We start from the raw sequence: 20,776 nt of genomic DNA, 5'->3' as shown, positions 1-20,776 counted from the left end.
TTCACCTAACTTTCTAGGACTGAGCAGGGACTGGCTGCAAATACTAAACCTCTTCTTACTAAGAGGTACTTCAGAGAGACAGCAGGCCTCATGTCTGAACGCTTGCATTTTTCCAGTTTCAAAGTAAGATTCAAGCAACTTACCATTGTCCCAAAAGGAATGGCTCTTGAAGCATGGTAATAAATGGCTATAAAATTGATGAAGAAGGCAGTGCCACACACCATTGCTGGGATAAGAAATGCCCCAATAAACATCTGCTTTATCCATCTCCTTCCTGAAAGAGAAAGGAAACAATGAAAATCAGAGGTGGGGAGAGTCATATATTGATGTTCACAAGGTACCCAACTGTTTTTAGCATCAAATTATTTATTTAAAATTCTAATGTACAGGTGCCTGGGTGGCTCAGTCAGTTAAATGTCTGCCTTCGGCTCAGGTCATGGTCCCAGAGTCCTGGAATCGAGCCCCCACATCAGGCTCCCTGCTCAGCAGGAAGCCTGCTTCTTCCTCTCCCACTCCCCCTGCTTGTGTTCCCTTTCTTACTGCGTCTCTGTCAAATAAATAAATAAAATCTTAAATAAATAAGTAAATAAATAAATAAAATTCTAACATAAAGATCTTAAAATCTGTCACTCAAATAATTGTTTCAGAACAACGGCTAATAAAGACCAGTCCAGCTATGCAAGTATGTCTGGTGAAAACACAGCTTTTGAAGTGGGTGTACTGGAAAAGAACAACAGACTATGGTAAAATATTTCAGTGTTCTGTCATGACCCTGACACTGGACTGCTGTGAACTTTGGTAAGTCACTCAATCTTGCCAGGCTACAAGTTGTCCTAGACAGGTGTTTTCAAACTAGTACTTGGAGTCCAGGAGCTTCCTAGAGGTGCCCATGACGTCACTGGTGAAGGAAGAGCCCCAAGCCCTGCTTCAACAAGAACAAGTCCATTTTCAACAGTTTTACATATTGGAGTTTCATGTAAGCTTTAAAAAGAAAAAAAAAAAAAAAACAACTGGTGTAAGGGGTCTCTAAATTTACTTCAAGCTGTAGTTATGATTATAAACATATATTTAGATTTATTTGTTTCAAAAGGGAAAAATAGGGCGCCTGGGTGGCTCAGTTGGTTAAGTGTCTGCCTCTGGCTCAGGTCATGATCCAGGGTCCTGGGATGGAGCCCCACATCCTGGGAGAAGCCCCTGCTTCTCCCTCTCCCTCTGCTCCTCTACCTCTGCTTGTGCTCTCTCCCCCTCACTTTCTCAAATAAATAAATAAAATCTTTTTAAAAAGGGGGGGGGAACAGAGTGCATCTCATGAGCTCTCTCTCAGCCATTAGAACTACAGACTTACAAGTTTCACTATTTCTTTTCTTTCTTTCTTTCCTTCTTTTTTAAAATTCAGGTCTTGAGGGATGCTGAGTGGTTCAGTCAGTTAAACGTCTGCCTTCGGCTCAGGTCATGATTCCGAAGTCCTGGGATGGAGCCCCACATCCAGCTCCCTACTCGGGAGGGAGTCTGCTTCTCCCTCTGCCTGCTGCTCCCTGTGCTTGTGCTCTCTCTATCGCTCTCTTGTTCTATCTCAAATAAATAAATAAAATCTTAAAAAAATAAAATAAAATTCGGGGGTCTTGAATTCACGACCCTGAGATCAAGACCTGAGCTGAGACCAAGAGTCGGACACTTTACCAACTCAGCCACTCAGGCACCCCTGTTTCACTCTTTCTTTGTATCTCTCTGTATTGCCAAAATTCTGTTTAGTGAGCATCTGTTACTTAAATAATCAAAGAAAGGAAACTATGTTAATTTTAAATTCTGTAATAAAAAATTCTAAATGATGTTCACATTGATCAGGAGAGTAACACAGAGCTATCTTTCCAATATAGCAGAGTGTACAAGCAAGAGCACTACCAAGGAAACACCTGCATACCACTCAGGAACAAAACACAAAGATTTCCTACTGGATCACTATTAGAATTCAACCCCACAACCAAAACCAATAGGGACCTAAATAGGAAGTATGATAAGCAAAACAAGCAATACCCTACCCTTCTGTTTTGTCCTATGTAAAGCTCTTTTAAAGATCTATCTCATAGAATTACTACCCCAAACTTTGACATTCCTCCAGAAAAACTGATTCTGAACTTTCAACTCTATTTTATTTCTTTCTCAGGTAAGTTTCAAGAGCCCCTCCTTTCCACATAAAGATTCAGTATTCAGCATTTGAACAACACAAAAAGGGTGGCAATTACAGTATTATTTTCCTCTTTAATTCTACCTCTTTCCTAGCACTCTCTTTTCCTGTACTTTTCATTATCTTCTCGGATTCACATATGTATTTATAAATTTCATATTCAATCCTATTACTTCTTTCACTCCAAAATCAAAAAGAATCACACATTCCACTGGGTACAGTTAGTAGCCCAGACATCTGCATTGTGTTCCCCACTGCTCACCACACCCTTGGATATTTTGGTCAAGTTCCAGGCTACCTCTAGCTTTAAATTGGGTCTGGAGGATTATACAGTACCTTGAGGACAACATGCAGACCTTGAGTTTCAAGATAACCTTGAGATAACTCTGAAAAATTCTTGACTTTCTGGGTTGATCTCTTACATTAACCTGGTATTTAGGGATCACTCAGACAAAAATATTAGTATATGATCAGACCTTCCAAGGGGCTGTCAATCAGATAATAACCTTTAGGGGCACCTGGGTGGCTAGTGAGTTAAGCATCCCACTCTTGATTTCAGCTCAAGTCATGATCTGAGGGTCATGAGATAGAGCCCCATGGCAGGCTCCATGCTGGGTATGGAGCCTGCTTAAGATTCTCTCTTTCTGGGGTGCCTGGGTGGCTCAGTGGGTTAAAGCCTCTGCCTTCGGCTCAGGTCATGGTCCCAGGGTCCTGGGATTGAGTCCCGCATCGGGCTCTCTGCTCAGCGGGGAGCCTGCTTCCTCCTCTCTCTCTGCCTGCCTCTCTGCCTACTTGTGATCTCTCTCTCTCTCTGTCAAATAAATAAATAAAATCTTTAAAAAAAAAAAAAAAAGATTCTCTCTTTCTCCCTCTCTCTGCCCCTCCCCCAACCACCACCCTACCTGTGCACTCTCTTTATCTCCAAAAAAAAAAAAAAAAGAGTTAAGTAAGTTTGGCTGTGTTCTTAACTTGTAATCAAACTAAAAGCAAATTTATGTCCAAGTACAAATAAATTTCCTGTTTTAAATAATTTATTTCTGCTGTGGAGATTTTTCTGGAGGTCACAGCCTAAGTAGTTCCCAGGTCATATTCAAAGCAGAAGTTAACTTAGGCATCCTTAGTTCCTAAGGACGGTAGCCCTATATAAGACCTGTTTCCCATATCTGAAGGTAAAATACAGACACTGAACAGATAACTAAAATAATTAAGAATCCATAATGACACTCCCTCAGGCAATCTGAAGAATTATTTATACTGAAGGTACATACCACATTAAGTCTAGGAGGACCAATAAAAAAAGCACTGGTAAACCAGGATACCCTGGAGGAATTTTAAATGATCCTATGTATGCTCTGAGTGCCAATAACCTATAAGTCTAGTTGCCAAAAGGCAGGATTCCTTAATGCCGATTGCTTAGGATGAGCTGGGAAAATCACACAAGAAAGTCTCTATCCTTAGGAATATAATTTTAAGGTCTTTCAACAGCTCTTCATTCATAAACTGAAATATGCAAATCTACTACTTCCAGGACTTTTCTGACCCTAGTCACAGGGAAAACAAAAATAACCTGAAGACCCTTGAGTGCCATCAAAGAAAGAAACACCAAGGAGCAGTACCTTTGTATCATCTATGTATCCCCCATCAATTTGCAGATCACAATAGGAAAGAAGGAAGGGTATATTTAAGATGAAGTGCTCTTGGCAAGATTACGACAGAATAACAGAAATCTTTGTGCAGGATCCTTTGATAAATATTTAAGAGTCAACAGAAATAAATAGCTCTCCTTCCTATTCTCCTTCCAGTCCAGACACTTGAACCATGAGCCATTAAATGTGCCTTTATATCCAGCTGTAATGCTATGCAATCTGCGTGGAAGCCTCCCATGGAGCACATCTAGGGAGTAAGGCTCCTCAAAGCGAAATAGTTATCAATAACTTGAACATACTATTTCCTACACGTTCCTCAGGGCTAACTTCACAGCGGACAATGGAGATAATTAATTATTCATAATTTTCAGAAACAAAATGCAGGGATTCCATAAAAGATAGACCACATAGCAGGTTTGGTGGAGATTATGTGAAACAGGATAACAAAGTTTTTTACAATGGCTGATCTGTCCCTTTTAAATTCCAAATACCTCATAGTAAAATATTAGCATCTAGAATTAAAAATACAAAGTGATAACTTGTAAGTTACCTCCTTGTCTGGCATACAGACTTCCTCCAAAATAACCATTCACTGGAGATGTAGCAGCATAGACAAATATGGCTGTACTAAGCATTGATCCCCTCCTAAAAAGGCGAAACAACATATGTGATAAGTTAAAGCCAGCAATTTAAAGAAAATATCACAGAGCCTATCACATTAACATTAGTTTAATTTCAAAGATAAATTTAATAGGAACACAAAAAAATATCATCCTGGACTATAAAGGATCTCCAAAGGTTGCCTGGTGAATGAATTTCTAGTTAATATTGCACAAACTGATACTCATTTTTTTAATCTGCAGTTAAATTTCATAATATAGTCTAAACAAATACTTCGCATTTCTTTGGCAAAAATATTAGAAGCTGGCACTAAAATTGTTTTGCAACCCTGTAAACCAATCACATCATATGGATGGGAATATTCAGCTGTTAAGAAAAATAATTAGAATATTCCCCTTTATAATTTAATTGCTTAAGATTCTTGCCCACTGATAGAAATGAAAAATAAAGTAGAAGTTATATAGTCTATATTAGTGATATTACTTTAAATAGTATAACTGAGACTTCCTATTCCATTTTCCTTATACTACTAAAAATTATTTTTTAAAAAATCCAAAGGTCCACAAATCAGCATTAACCCAAATCAACAATCTTTCTTTCTTTCTTTCTTTGGAGAGGGAGAGAGAAGGGAGGGAAGGGGCAGAAGGAGAGAAAGAATCTTAAGCAGTCTCCACACCCAGGGCAGAGCCCAATGCGGGGCTCGATCTCACAACCCTGAGATCATAAACCAAACTGAAATTAAGAGTCAGACACTTAACTGCATGAGCCACTCAGGTACCCCTCAGATCAACAATTTCTAACTTCATCTTCCACTAATGACATCTAGAGAATTCAGACCAACTCTCCTGTTAAATAAAACTGAACAAAATATTTTATTTTTTTAAAAAAGATTTTATTTATTTACTTGACAGAGAGAGAGAGATCACAAGTAGGCAGAGAGGCAGGCAGAGAGAGAGGGGGAAGCAGGCTCCCTGCTGAGCAGAGCCTGATTTGGGGCTCGATCCCAGGACCCTGAGACCATGACCTAAGCCGAAGGCAGAGGCTTAATGCACTGAGCCACCCAGGCACCCATGAACAAACTATTTTAAATGCCTAATTGCAAAGACAAATATTAAGATGACAAGTGACTATCATTTGCCATAATATAGAAGTGTACTTAAACCACTAACAGTGAAGACTATTTTTGAAACTCAGCGTTACTAGGAAGGTAAAATAAAGTCTGTAGGAAGAACATATAATCTTTCCAGTCTGAGCTAAAGAATATTCTTTTAAAGAGAATTTACAAGAACATCACACTCGTGTGTGTACTGGGAAGATATATAATTTTCATAAATTAACCACCTTCCAAATTAAAAAGAATTATTATATTTCACTGTACACCTATGCAGAATACAAAGATTTCATACAGTTTTGAAATATGTAGTACTCCTCCGCCCAAACACCTACGCTCAACTTCTTAAAGTGGGTATGATACCTAATAGTTAAAACATTATAGTGTTTAATTTCCACCAATATATAGCTAAATATAAATGTGGTAGTAATTTAAGAATGTATCATTCTCATGTTTCAAAGATTGTAAGTCTCAGGGCACTTAACTGACTCAGTCAACAGAACAGGTGACTCTGGATCTGAGGGTCCTAAGTTTGAATCCCATGTTGGGTACAGATCTTACTTTAAAAAAAAAAGAAAAGAAAAAAGTTAAAAGATTGTGGGTCTCAAAGTTTTTAAAACCAAAATTTGTCTTTTCAGCAATTCAAACACTTCAAATACTGTTTCCTTTCAGATTATCATTAAAAAATCTGACCCATTCTCTGTTTGGAACTGGGTGTGTGAAGACTGACACGGGCCTAGCCGTGGTGAAAACTGAAAGGCTGCTTTAGTCTAAGACCTGTCCATTACCAGTCAGAAGCTTTTAATATCAGCAGAGAGGGTTCAAAAGGAATGCTCGTGTGACTGAGAGTCCAAAATGCCTACCAGGGATTTAAGCTTGCAATCCCCAGAGACACTGCATTAAATGAAGTGTATCAGTCACAGTTTTAAAAATCACACATACCCTTCATCTCTTCGTTTATGAATATTCTATGGGCATTTTCCACCCAAAATACACCATCTTCATCTACACTGAATCTGCTGACATAGGGAACCGCCTACTCGTTCACGTCTCTAAGACTCGAGGCGGGAAACATCTCAGGAGCTGCTTACACTTGCCAGCTCACCACTGTCCGCCCAAAGTCAGAAAGCAGCAGTATTTTTCCAGACTTACCCACAGCTTCTCCCACACTATGCCTTCTCAGGAGTTAATATCACACTCACGGGTGTCTACACTGATACTGATCCTCTATTTAGCTAATTATTTTTTCTTCTCTGATTGCTACGGTCATCACCAACACAAAATAATGTTCACATGTTACATTATCTGCCTTTTATGTTTTAGAATCATTCTGACTCTGGAGTGAGTCTTACAAATGTCATGTGCAAGGTTTTTTATTTTCTTACTACTTTGCATTTTTATTATCTCTATTTTCACTTCCACAGCAGACCAAATTAGGAAACGAGTTGTGGAGTGAGGGTGCCTAGGTTCAAATCCCAGCTTACTAATACCCCTACAAACAGTTGTACGATCTCAAATTACTTAACCTCTCTGAACTTCACTTTTCTCATGTGGAGAATGGAGAGAACAGCAGCCCCTCCACATGGTCAGCATGAAAATTAAAACAGCTAATGTGTATGAAGCATGTAATGGAACCTCAATAATGTTAGTCACTTTGATATCAAAATAATACTCACAGCTTAATACTAATGATATGATTAAGTATGCTCACTTCAAATAAGCAACAACACAGAAAGACCATTAATAATGGCAGACTAAAATAACAGTGCATGACTTGCCTGCTAATACCATTTATTAGAAAGTTTTTTATTTCTAAAGTTGAAGGTCTATAAGCAAAAGAGCTTCTGCATTAAAAAATGAATTGTCGGGGCACCTGGGTGGCTCAGTGGGTTAAAGCCTCTGCCTTCGGCTTGGGTCATGATCCCAGGGTCCTGGGATCGAGCCCCGCATCGGGCTCTCTGCTCAGCAGGGAGCCTGCTTCCCCCTCTCTCTGCCTGCCTCTCTCCCTACTTGTGATCTCTGCCTGTCAAATAAATTAAAAAAAAAAAAAATGAATTGTCAAAACTGTAACCCTGACATCTGAGAAGGAACAAGGCAAGAACCTGAATTCTAGGAGAGGTTGCCCACTAGTAACTCTGAAGACTGTGACTGTACAGTCAATGTCAATGCCCGAGTGACAAATTTAATCCAGTATTTAAGGTAAAGCACGCCTTTACAGCAGATTTGAAATGTTTTTCTTGTACTTGGGATTTAGTTCCTCTGAAATATACTGTATCCTAAAAAATGAACTACACACCAAAACACTGAAATTTAGGTTTTGGACAATTGTTTTAAAGCTTATTCAGTAAATAAATTGCAAAGGCTATATTAAAGAAATATAACAGAAACTACGGAGAAGGGGCGCCTGGGTGGCTCAGTGGGTTAAAGCCTCTGCCTTCGGCTCAGGTCATGATCCTAGGGTCCTGGGATCGAGTCCCGCATTGGGGGGGTCTCTGCTCAGCAGGGAGCCTGCTTGCCTGCCTCTCTGCCTACTTGTGATCTCTGTCTGTCAAATAAATTAAAAAAAAAAAAAAAGAAAAGAAAAGAAACTACAGAGAAATAGCCTTACTGATTAATACATTCACCGGCTCACAAGCACTGAGTAACTTTCACATGTTTAAGTAGGTATTTAGAGAATTCAAAGATAAATTAAGACCGAGTCCTTGCTCTCAAGGAACTTCTGGTCTAGAGGAAGAAAGAGTAATTTATTACTGTTAAATAATTAACATAAAAATCAAGAGCTATTCTTTCAGCAACAATTTACTGTTTGTCCACCAAATCCAGGCATATATAAGAAAGAATGCATTATGAGATGTAACTGGAAACAACCGTCATGCTGAGAGAGAACTTCATGGGGCAGTGTCTAAAGTGCCTGAGTTAGAACCCCAGCCACCCAGGCGCAGAGTCTGTCTGCTTCGCTGAGGTTGTGGCTCTCTGAGCACAGGTTATAGGACCATTCAAAACAATAAGATCTTTGTGAATGTACAACTTTTTCTAATAATCCAAAAACTTTTCTTTCAACCAATTCTGTTCTCAAAGAAGAAAATGTACTAGAAACCATGTAAAGGTAAGATAAGTCACCCATCATGTGCCTTTTCCACTACACTTTTTACTATTAATTATTATTTAATAGTTAAATATTAAAATTAACAAATATTAAATATTTCCCAAATATTATTTATTATTTCTCTTCTGCTCTGTAGAGAGTCTCCCAGTTTAGAAGATAAACATGAAGTACTAATTCAATAACTGTGAACTCCTTGTGTGTCTCATAAAGACCTAACTGCATCTTCAGCTTTCAAGAAAATGCCTATTCATTTTGTCAAACAGCAATGGCTGATAAGTAACTCTGCTCATACCTCTAATGAAACATAACCTTTGTAACCAACCAAAATGTTCAGTTAGGCTAGTAAGTTTTAGCATGTGACAGAAAAATATACTCCTAGATGAGGATAACTGTCCATTATTTAATTTATCTGCAATAATAACATTCATGCTATTTAAATTCTAAGATAACTGAAATAAGCAAATATTTAATTTTGATTGACTTAAAATGTTTAAGAACAAGAAAAAACAAAGTTAAATACATGTACTTACTCTGTATATAAATCTTCTATCATTGCAACAATAATAACAATAAGAGACACAGCAAATATCTGACATCCAGAACCAATGAGAGAAGAAAATATCAGTGGGTGACTTGATGGTCTAAATACATCTCCATGTACCTGCTTCCATCCATACTCATCTCCTAGGTCTCTATCCTATATACATATATATACAGAGAGAAAAGAAAGTCATTCAGAATGAAATTCAAATACATAAAGTAGGTGAAAAGTTGTAACTCCAGTTGAAAGTTCCCACCCTTGGGGAGCCTGGGTGGCTCAGAGGGTTAAGCCTCTGAATTTCGGCTCAGGTCCTAATCTCAGGGTCCTGGGATCGAGCCCCACATTGGGCTTTCTGCTCAACGGGAAGCCTGCTTCCCCATCTCTCTCTGCCTGCCTCTCTGCCTACTTGTGATCTGTCAAATTAAATAAAATCTTAAAAAAAGAAAAAAAAAGTTAAAAAAAAAGAGAAAGTTCCCTCCCTCCAAACTTATACCTATTTAAAGGGTTTCAAAATATCTAGAAAAGACATTTCAAATTTAAAATAATCACTACCTTAATAATTTATAAAGTATTATGGCATTCACTGGGCCTCAGGAAGGTGGCTCCCAGTTGTGCTCAGAAAATATCAAAGAATGGAAAAAAGAAAAGGTCTAGGAGGAAAAAGAAATGCTCAAAATGAGAGAGGAGCACACTGGTTCACTGAACATTTACATCACACCTGTGGCACAAATATAATGAGGGGCCAGGTGGAGAACAAAAGAAAAAAAAGAAGATTGAAACTAGTACTAGATGCCCTAAAGATGCAGAAAAGTCCTTTATATTCTGGATTCTAAGAAAATGTATGATGAAAATATCAAAGTTATATATTATCTATTAAATATTATTTAACTATCTATAGCACTTTTTAAAAAAAGATTTTACTTATTTATTTGACAGGCAGAGATCACAAGTAGGCAGAGAGGTAGGCAGAGAGAGAGAAGAGGAAGCAGGCTCCCTGCAGAGCAGAGAGCCCCATGTGGGGCTTGATCCCAGGACCTTGGGATCATGACCTCAGCCGAAGGCAGAGGCATTAACCCACTGAGCCGCCCAGGTGCCCTCTATAGCACTTTGTAAAAAGTATTCAATTTTTCCTTTTCAACTTGAAGAAGCAAGTATCTAAAATAGTAGTTCTTGAGAAGTATCAGTCCCTTAAGATAATCTGTCCTTTTAGGGGCTGGGGGTAATCCTGGTCAGATGCGTTTGAGAAGCACCAAATGTGCTTTCTACATTTTACACTGTGATACTTCACAATGCACATTTGCATATTAAAATTTTAATCTGTCTAACTCCTTTCCAAACTTACTTAATGACAGGGCATATCTACACACAACAGCCATTAATATTCTACAGAACGGGGGCTCCTGGGTGGCTCAGGTCATGATCGCAGGGTCCTCTCCCCTTTCCCACTCCCCCTGTTTGTGTTCCCTCTCTCGCTGTGTCCCTCTTTGGCAAATATATAAAGTCTTAAAAAATATATATTCTACAGAACACACTTTCACTTATTTACAACACTACATGAAATACCGTAGAAGAATTTAGAAAACAAAACCCCCTTCTGACCCTACAAAACTAAATGCAAACTAATCCTTTCACCCACTCCCTAAATTTTATGCAGTATTTAACAGTATTAGAAAGATGTCAGTATAGCTCTACAACTTCCTTGCTGCAATTCTGAAATCAAAAGCTCTGAAAACTGAAAGTTTGTTTCGGAAGCCTGCCACATTCCTACTTGGTGGCAAAACTAGAGAGTGAAGAAGAGGTTATTTGTATTGTTTATTTATCTCACTTAAGGTGAACATTCATACGTTTTGCTGAAAAAATCAAATATATTTGATTATGGGGCTGGTAATCAGACCATGTAGAAACATTAATATATTTGATTAGAGACCCCTTAGGGAGTTTTACACCTTTTTAAAACCCGAAAATGCTGAATTCTGAAACTCATATAAACTACATTCCAACATTCAAAATAACACTGAATTAAATCATTTTTATAAATAGAACGTAAAATGTTTGCTTACCATATCATCCATTTCTTCTTCTTTACTGTACCGGGCATAATCTTTTCTTAAAGTTCTCATTAAAATCATCGAAACTAAGCCCACCAAGAAGATAACCATCATGAAAGAGTTGAAAATTGAAAACCAATGAATCTAAAATAACAGAAAATGAAATATCATGAATATTAAGTATCAGTCACAAAATTCATAGGTTTCATGATAACAGTAGCATGTTAGTGCAAAAAAAAGCTTTTTTAAAAACGTTTATATAAATATCCAAACTTAAGACACACTGGGGTGAGTAGTCACTATGCAAAAAGACTGGCTTTCTTTACAGTAAATTTCAGATGCATTAAAAACATGATTATCGTACACATATATTTTCCCAATCAACCTTACTGTACAAATAAAATACAATTGGACCACACGGCATATGCTATTTAGCATCACACAGAAAGAACACGGACTCTGGAGTCAAACAGGCCTGAGTTTTAACCCAGACTCTGCCAATTTCTAGCTATGTGACCCCAGCTTTCCCATATCAAAAAGGAAGACAATCATACTATCCTGATTTGTATGACTTCATAACACATATAAAAAGTATGAAACCATGCCTGGCACAGAGCAGTAAATATTCAATAAATGTTACTTTCTTTCCCTCTAACTGAGCAACAACCTGGAAACCTCTTTAAAATTCCAAAGACTGAACCAGCATAGTTGACTGCCATGAATCTGAGCCACGCTCTGGAATGATATGCTTCACTTCCTCCATCCAGTTCATCTTCTCTATCCTATTACCACCCTTATTTGCTCCCTTCTACATGAGCTCTCCATGGTACAGAGAACAATGAGGTACCCCATCATGTCCCAGTGTTCCCAAGACTCCTGATTTTTATTCACTCACCCGTATGTCACAGAATTATGTCCAGATTCTGGTTTATACTCACAAGGTACACTATCTCTGAGTGCATCTCAGAACTCAGTGCATCTGACTTCAAATTCTTCTATATTTTAATTCTCAAAAGTTCCTGAACGATAGTTCCAAAATTTCTCTTCTCTCAGCAAGGCCCCAATTTCATTTATTTTTCTGCATTTTCCTCCTAGCCTCTCATTCCTTCTGTCAATCTCCTAGAAGTTGTTCCACTCTTAAATCAGTCTTTCTGCTAGACTCTACATCTCATTCCCTGAGGTGTTATACCCCCGTCTCATTTAGCACCCCTAAATTTGCACCTTTACCCAGCCATCAGCAATTGCCAAAGGTCCCCATCTACAATGGCATCTACTCTTTGGAGTGGTTATATGGTTCAAATAAGATAATAAATGTAAAGCGCATGGAAAATTTACAAGTTGTAAACTGTTGTATTATTATCTTTCAAGTGTTTGCATGATCTTTTGTTCCTTCATTCTTCCTATCTTCTTATCGCCATAAAACCTCTCGTCTACATATTCCATTATTCATAGATGTACTCCTGCTCTAAACTACAGGTACATATGCAGAAGATTTAACTTGAGCTAATATGCTAAGTATATGCACTAGTGTGAGGGGCAGCCCTAGTTCTGTTCCCCCCCCTGAGGCTTCAGACAAGGGACAAACTCTATGACTCTCCCTGAAAAACAAGAGATAGCCAACTGCCTCTGCCTCTTTATAAAATCATTTTTTCCTATATTTAATAATTTATTTATTGAATACCTACTGAAGTTATAAAGGAAATGATGAATGCATTATATTCTGAAATATTTACAAAAAAGGGTTATATAAGATTTAAGTTTATCATTAAAGTATCATTCCGGATTTATAAAAGCACTCTATAATTATAGACTTTTCCGAAGATTTGATTTTGTTCTCACCCTGAGAAATTAATGATCCAAAAAAAGATGAGAAAAAATCACGTTTCATATCTTCCCTCAGTTTATCAAATTTCTGAAAAGTAGTTTTATATAGTTACTATTTAATAGTAAGAAAGATACACCTAAAATGCAAAACTTTCTAACAAAGCTCCCTGCTATTCTCTAAGACATAAACTTTAAACCAATGCCCATTATAAGGTACTACCATTAACCTGACATTTTATAATATCCTTTTATTCCAAAAATTACAAAATGCTGTTATGATTTCAAAATTATTATATCAAGGGAAGTATTTCTTAAAAATAATGAAGAAACCAGATGTCACAAAAGGCTTACTAATCTTATGAACTGCTGACTCCAGCACCCCCTAGTGTTGCTAACCCAAAAGCAGCACCCTGGGTTCATCACAAATTTTAGGACATTGGAGAAATACATACCCGAGTGGTGCCACTCACTAAGCACCAGCTATGTGTCAAATAGGAACTAAGGGCTTTATGCACGCTATCGAATGGAATATCCCAACAGTGCACAGTACTACAATCTGTGCTTCATTATGGAGGAGGCAGAAAGCTAAGGAACCAAGTGTTGTGCCCACGGTTAGGTGGGTGGCAGCAACATTGTGTGTCCAGCTCAAGCTCCTGAGCCTGTGTTGGTAGTATCAGAAACCATCCCTACTGCCAGCCAGTAGACCCTGCCCCACCCGCCTACTTAAGGAACAGGCTGCAGTAATTCTCCCCTCTCTTTTCTGCACTGTCAGTTTTGCACTCGCTGCTGAACCCTTCCACGTATAAAAGTGTTTCTTACATCTCAAAATAATATCTTCCGACTCCATCCTTCCTACTTCCTACCACACCACTTCTCTGCTCCCCTTAGCTGCCAAACTTGCAGTCTCCAACTCCTCTCCTCCATGTTCTTATACCAGCTCTGTTCAGATCCTGCCCCACCACTACCCCCGAACCGCTCTTTGTCAAGTTTATGGATGACTCCAAATGAATCTGAAAGTCACTTTCACCTTACCTGACCCAGCAGCAACAATGCAGAACTAATCTCCCTCTCCTCCATGACACACTTTCTTCTCTTGGCTTCTAGAACACCACACAAGCTTTCCCTTCCTACCTTACTGGGATCTCCCCAGAGCCTGAACTGGTTTCACCTACTCTCCCAAATCTTTTCTTACCACCCCCAAACGCTCAGTCCTTAGTCCCCTTCTATTTCTACTCTATACTCTATTTATACTCTTCCTTGGTAACTGCATCCAATCTCATGGCTTTATTAAATACCATTTATATGCCAATGGTTGCATAATCCATATCTCCAGTCCAGATCCCTCTCCTGAACCCCGGACTCATATGCTGGGCTTGGTGCTAAGTATCTCCATCTGGATGTCTTAAGACACTTCAAAACCAACATGTCCCAAACTGTACTCTGAGCTTCCCCTCCGTACCTTCTCCAAATATGGACTCTCTGTCTCAGTGATGGTGGCTCTAACTAATAGTTGTTCAGGCCAAAAACTTTGGAGAGTTCTTGTCAACCTTTCTTTATCTTGCTCTCCATCAAGAAATCCCACCCGGCTCTCCCCTTCACAATATGCTCACAGTCTGACACCTTCTCACCAACTCCCCCACTACACCTTGGTCTGAGCCACTTCCCCTCTCACTGCACTGCGGCAACAGCCTCTCAGTCTCCCTGCTTCTCCCCTCCCCCCACATGGCCTCTTTTCAACATAATAACCTGAGTGATCCTTTTAAAAAAGAAGTGCGATTTGTCATTCCCTGCGGAAAACACTACCAACACTAGCGGGCCCCTCTTTGCATTCAAAGGCTCCCCAGCAGCCATGGATGGTCTAGCTCCCACTGCTCTCTGACCTCATCCACCCCTCCTCCCCTCCCCCTGTTCCAGCCACACTGGCCTCCTTGCTATTCCTCAAGCTCCCCAAGCACATTCCCACCTAACAGGCTTTTCAAAGGTGTTGTCCCTGCCTGGAATACTCTTCTGCCGCCCCCCATATCCATATTCCTGATTTCCATCAACTCCTTCAAGTTTTGACTCCAAAGTCCATCCCAGGCGCTTACTCCGAGCACCACAGTTAAATTACAACTAGCCTCGCCTGTGGCACTCCTGGTCCACTGCTCTTTCTTGAAGGACGTATCTTTGAACACACTATACCCTTAACTTAGTATGTCTATTACATGTCTCCCCCTACTAGAAGGGTAAGCTCCAAGAGAATGCAGATCTTGGACTTTCATTCTCTGATGTACTCCACTTACTTAGTACCTTGCTTGACACATAGCAGGTGCTCAGTTAATAACTGCTGAAAGGAGAAATATGGGACCTTGTTCTTCTAGTGAAAATGCCAAATGGCAGCCTTTCCCTCAAGTTATCAACACCCAATGGCATGAGAAACAAGGCAGGCTCACGTGCTCCAGTAGAAAATGTCAGTTGAGAGCCCTCATATTTTCGAGTACTATCTAAACATTTAAGTTATTTGTGCCTATACCTCAACCATGTTCAAGACTGCATGAACACAACATCTGAAGAGAACACTCTGGGGGAAGGGGAAGTGGAGGAGGTTGGGGAGGAAATTTTAGCTCCAGGAGTAACATGCTAGGACCCAGCAGAAGATTAGAAGTAGTGAGAGGTTCTGGTGAAGTCTGACAGCAACGATATGAATATAAACTTCAGAATTCCAGTCTAAAAGATCAGATCAGAAGACAGAAGAGGCAGGTCAGGAAGAAAGTCAGAAGAATGGATATATATCCCCTTATACTCCATTATCCTCCGATGTCCTCTCATCTCCATCCTTGAAGGAAAAACCACTAAAATAAAATCCATTTTTTCCTATAAAGAACCAAAGCTACCACCTATACAAAACCAGCAACAATGCTAGTGGATGTATCAGCTGAGCTCCATCTTGAATCTGCTGGTGGGAAGTGGGGGCATTTCTTCCCAGTCCTGATGTTCCTTTTTATGTGGAAAGACTTCTACCAGCAAAAGTTTCTGGTCTCACTCCACTCTCATCCCTTCCTTTCTAGACGAAGCACACATTCTGCTCTGTTTCTGCACATTGTAAGTTTCTCAAGGGCAGGTGCTCACATACAGAAGCTTGAAATAGCCCAGCACCGAGCGCAAGAAGTCAGTCTAATTTTGAGTTTCAATATTAACATGGCCACCTGCCCACAAAGTAAGTCACATTTTTCAGTATCAGCATCATTAATAATAAAAGTAAAATTCTGGCTTTTGGTTTATCTTTCCTGTGTTACTCAAAATTGGTTTAAAGCATAGGCATGATGAAGGGGGCTTTTGACTGCTTCCCTAAAACTCTCTACCACCCTAGGACTCTAAGCCTACATGTGAAATCACAAGTCCAATGTGTCTGAACTCCACGGCCTTAGCACAGTGCCCCGCATATGGCAGATGCTTGTTAGTGTTTGTTAAACTGACCGAGCACATAATCAATGTCTCAAAATACACAATTTACCTACCCTGTGTTGAAAAAACGATGGATCAAGATATTTGTCAAATCGATCTTCAAATTTTACATCTGACTTTTTCCATTTCACCTGAAAAAAAATTTTTTCACTTAAAAGTAAAGGCCAGTAAACAAATTAATAAGCTCATAACAAAACCCTGAGCAAAATTAGGAAAGATCTGGACACTTAGAACAAGAAGCTAGAGAAATGGTAGAAAGTTACTGCCAATTTGAGAAGCTGAAACACATAAGATAAAAAACTAACCAACTTTCTTTTCTCTGTATTAACAGAACTTCCAACTTTACCTAGAGGGATCACTTCAGTTTTCAAGGACTATTAACTATTGCTGACTTGTATACTTTGACCTGATAAATACGTTAAGAACTGAATTAACTAGCCCAATTAAAGTAAGAATCTATCCATCTTTGACTTTAGATTGCGTTAGTTGTACTACAATTATCAAACTTCTTTATAAGTTCAGTTACATAAATATCATTTGCACTAGTTACATATGCATGAGTGAAAAAAAAAACTTTCAAAAACTGGCTACTAGCAATGGATTCATTCCAGTTATCAGGGAAAAAACTGGCAAAGAGAGAGGCTACCTACATCAGATTTTTCTTCTTTCCACTATTTTTAATCCTAATGGAACAGAATTAACTTGACAGTTGCAAAGAGCTCTGACAAGCTCTTACTCTGCAGGAGTATCTTATTCCAACTGATAAAGCAAAACATGGTAAACTATACCCATCCAGCAATTTTCAATACAGCATCATCTCTATCTGCAACAGTAAAAAGGAAAGAGAAACAACAAGGTATGCTGCAATCTAAAAACGTAACCATGAAAAGACATGGCTGGTTTAGCTCTAACTGCTCAGCTGTAATGGTAAACTTTGCTGTAGCCAATGGTAAGTCCTGCAAATGTCGAAATTCTCTAATACAGACCTGAGGCAAATCTCCCTGCTTTTAGAAGGTTTACTTATATACATTAAGGAAATACAGTTTTAATAATATTTTGTTTTACCTTATTTTCATTTATTAAAGTAGTAAAACACACTTAACTGTTGCCATTAGGTCACAAACACTTCTTCCTCTATACATTTTAATACTTACTGAATAAGACATCTGGATTTTAGTATTGGGAACCAGTTTCACCTTTCCTTCACTAGTTAGATTAACATCAACAATTCGATTGCCATTAAAACCTATTTCGAGTTTTTTATAGGTCCAAAGATAGTAATCTTCTCCATTTTCATCTGCTTCACCAACAATACCTACAAAAGAAATAACACTTCATACAAGGTAATATCGCTTAATGTTTAAAATATGTTAGAAGCTAAAAGCCCATTAAAAAGTTTTTATAAACAAGCATATTCTTCACCATTAGAAAAGGACAAAAGTACAGGCTGGACTTCTACTCTTTTTTTTTTTTTTTAAGATTTTTATTTATTTATTTGACAGACAGAGATCACAAGTAGGCAGAGAGACAGGCAGAGAGAGGAGGAAGCAGGCTCCCCGCTGAGCAGAGAGCCCGATGCGGGGCTCGATCCCAAGACCCTGGGATCATGACCCAAGCCAAAGGCAGAGGCTTTAACCCACTGAGGCACCCAGGCACCCCTGGACTTCTACTCTTTATTAACTACTTGGCAGACCTTCAACAGACGAATGGATAAAGAAGATATGGTCCATATATACAGTGGAGTATTATGCCTCCATCAGAAAGGATGAATACCCAACTTTTGTAAATCAACATAGACAAGACTAGAGGAGATTACACTGAGTGAAATAAGTCAAGCAGAGAAAGTCAATTATCATATGGTTTCACTTTCACTTGTGGAACATAAAGAGTAACATGGAGGACATTAGAAGGAAAGGGAAGGTGAATTGGGGGCAATCAGAGGGGAAGATGAAGCATGAGAGACTGTAGACTCTGAGAAACAAACTGAGGGTTTTGAAAAAGGGGGGGAGTCAGGGGATGGGTGAGCCTGGTGGCAGGTATTAAGGAGGGCACGTATTGCATGGAGCACTGGGTGTGGTGCATAAACAATGAATCTTGGAACACTGAAAAAATAAAATTAAATTTAAAAAAATAACTACTTGGCAAACATAAACCATGGTCATGCCATGAACAGTCAGCAAAATCCATCACTAATTTAGTCCTCAAAGTTCATGCTTTGTCATGAGTATCACCTTCATTGTACTAATTATCACCTTATTACTTCCTAATTCCTGAAAATTTCAGGGAAGTGTAGTTAACATCCGCCGCGGTCACCCAGTTAGTAGTAGTCAAACTAAAATTAAAACCAAGTTCTCCAGAGGCCCAATCCAGTACTTTCTCTAATAGCCTGAGATCTACACTTTCCTAAGTAAGCTGCACATATGTGTGTATCAGTACCAAAACTTAAAATGCCTCCTCTTTATGCTTCAAGTACTGGACCTATCCTTGGGAAATCACCAAAACAAAAGGAGCGTTGAGGACAAATGTTAATGAGGCACTAGTTTAAAATGATCATTTTGGTTTTGGTTTTTTTTTTAAGATTTTTTATTTATTTATGAGAGAGAAAGAGCACAAGCAGGAGGGGAGGGGTAGAAGGAGAGGGGGAGCAAACTGCCCGTTGAGCAGAAACCCCAACACAGGGCTTGATCCCAGGACCCTAGAATCATGACCTGAGCCGAAGGAAGACACTTAACCAACTGAGCCACCCAGCCACCCCTAAAATGATCATTTTGATCATAGTTTGGGATACTGAAAGAACACCCAAACAGTGTCAGGACAACAGGTGGTAGCTGAGATCTACCCCTTGTACCCTCATACTGTCAGCTAGTTATCTATGTCTATCTATCAAACCTACAGACTTCCCAAGAGCCTCATCCACTAAAAGTGACTCCTTAGGGCCTTCCCTCTTTGGTCAATGCATCTCATTAAAGTATTAGGGGAAGAAAAGATCATTTCTTCCTCTTAAGCTTATTTGCTTATTAACCAAAGTTAATAAAAACTATTTCTCTCAAATTGGTACAAAATCAAGGAATACAGTTAATCATTGTGTTTGGGTTGCAGAGGGATAATGAAATCTTTCTAATAATTAATTTCACCAAGGTTTATTTACCTATCTACAGTGAAAACTCTGGGAGTGGAGACACAATTACACCTAATAAGAAGCTATTCTCTACGGGGCTTTTAAAAGACACGGAAACACTTACCCCCAAAAAAGCCAAATAAGAATTTTCCTTCTGCCAAGAATTCCCATAGTTCAGACATTCTCGGACACCCAAATGTACTCTCCTAAACAGGGCAGACCCTAGAATCCCAGGGCTAAAAAAGATTTATTTTAGGACAGGAAAGCAGAGTTGCCATGTTGCTAAGGGGACCCACAGAAATAACTGAAAAAACCCTAAGGTTCCGGGAGAAGAAACCCAAAAGCAATGGAAAAGAGCACAGGAGGAACCTGCTCTCTCACCAAAAAAAGAGGAGACCCTAACTAACAGGTTCTCTTGAACTACAGGCTCAGAAATCTTGAGTGAATACCCAGCACGTCTTCTTGCTACCCTTGCTGATCACAGAAATGTCGGTGTTAATGTAATACTAATTACAGTCATTTATATGAAATGCTTACTATTTATACCTAATTAACATGCAACAGAGTAGCAATGATGCATACAATTATATCTTGAGATTGACTTCCTTACAAATTTCATCTTCGCACTACATTAAACTCTGGTCTGATATTTTCAGTATTTCAGTCTGCTGCTCACAAATATAGTAGTCTGCTAACAATTTTAAGAACTAAAATATTCATTATATATAAGAACAGGTGTCCAAAGGAAAAAACAAAACAAAACTAAGAGAATAATATGATCAAACACACCGTCTGATAGCTCACTGTGCTTTGCATTTAAAAACAATTTAATCAGATTCTTAACAAGTTCACCATCTTCATGCAGCCAAACCAGCTATGGGACCTACCCAGTCACTAGTACACATCTGGCAGAGCCCTGTGTCTTGCAAGCTGTCACCCATATGAGAAACAAAGGGACAAAGAGCAACTGTGATCCCCAAATGCCCTGCCAACTGCAGTAAGTACACAACTACCCAGCTTGGGTTTTTGTTTTTGTTTTTTTGCCCCTTTTAGAATATTCACTTACTTTATACTAACTTGCTAACTCATGTCAACAGTACATAAATGTAACTCCTTTCCCTAATATTGTTCT

The 20,776-nt window shown here is 38.9% G+C and overlaps 1 protein-coding gene across 1 annotated transcript in view; it reads right to left on the bottom strand.

Annotated features, from left to right (window-relative positions):
• Nucleotides 1–20,776, bottom strand: part of TM9SF3 (transmembrane 9 superfamily member 3) — a 67,484-nt gene that overhangs the window by 25,692 nt on the left and 21,016 nt on the right. Inside the window, exons 4-9 of the mRNA XM_080822739.1 lie at nt 17,681–17,841; nt 16,580–16,657; nt 11,271–11,402; nt 9,200–9,366; nt 4,382–4,476; nt 144–274 (exon numbers count right to left, since the gene is read on the bottom strand). Coding sequence (XP_080678865.1) covers nt 144–274; nt 4,382–4,476; nt 9,200–9,366; nt 11,271–11,402; nt 16,580–16,657; nt 17,681–17,841 — 764 coding nt within the window. The remainder of the gene's footprint in view (nt 1–143; nt 275–4,381; nt 4,477–9,199; nt 9,367–11,270; nt 11,403–16,579; nt 16,658–17,680; nt 17,842–20,776) is intronic.

The sequence above is a fragment of the Martes martes genome (assembly GCF_963455335.1).
Source record: "Martes martes genome assembly, chromosome: 14".
Lineage (NCBI taxonomy): Eukaryota > Metazoa > Chordata > Mammalia > Carnivora > Mustelidae > Martes > Martes martes.
The sequence above is the reverse complement of the archived record's forward strand: the minus strand, read 5'-3'. Positions and strand labels throughout refer to the sequence as shown.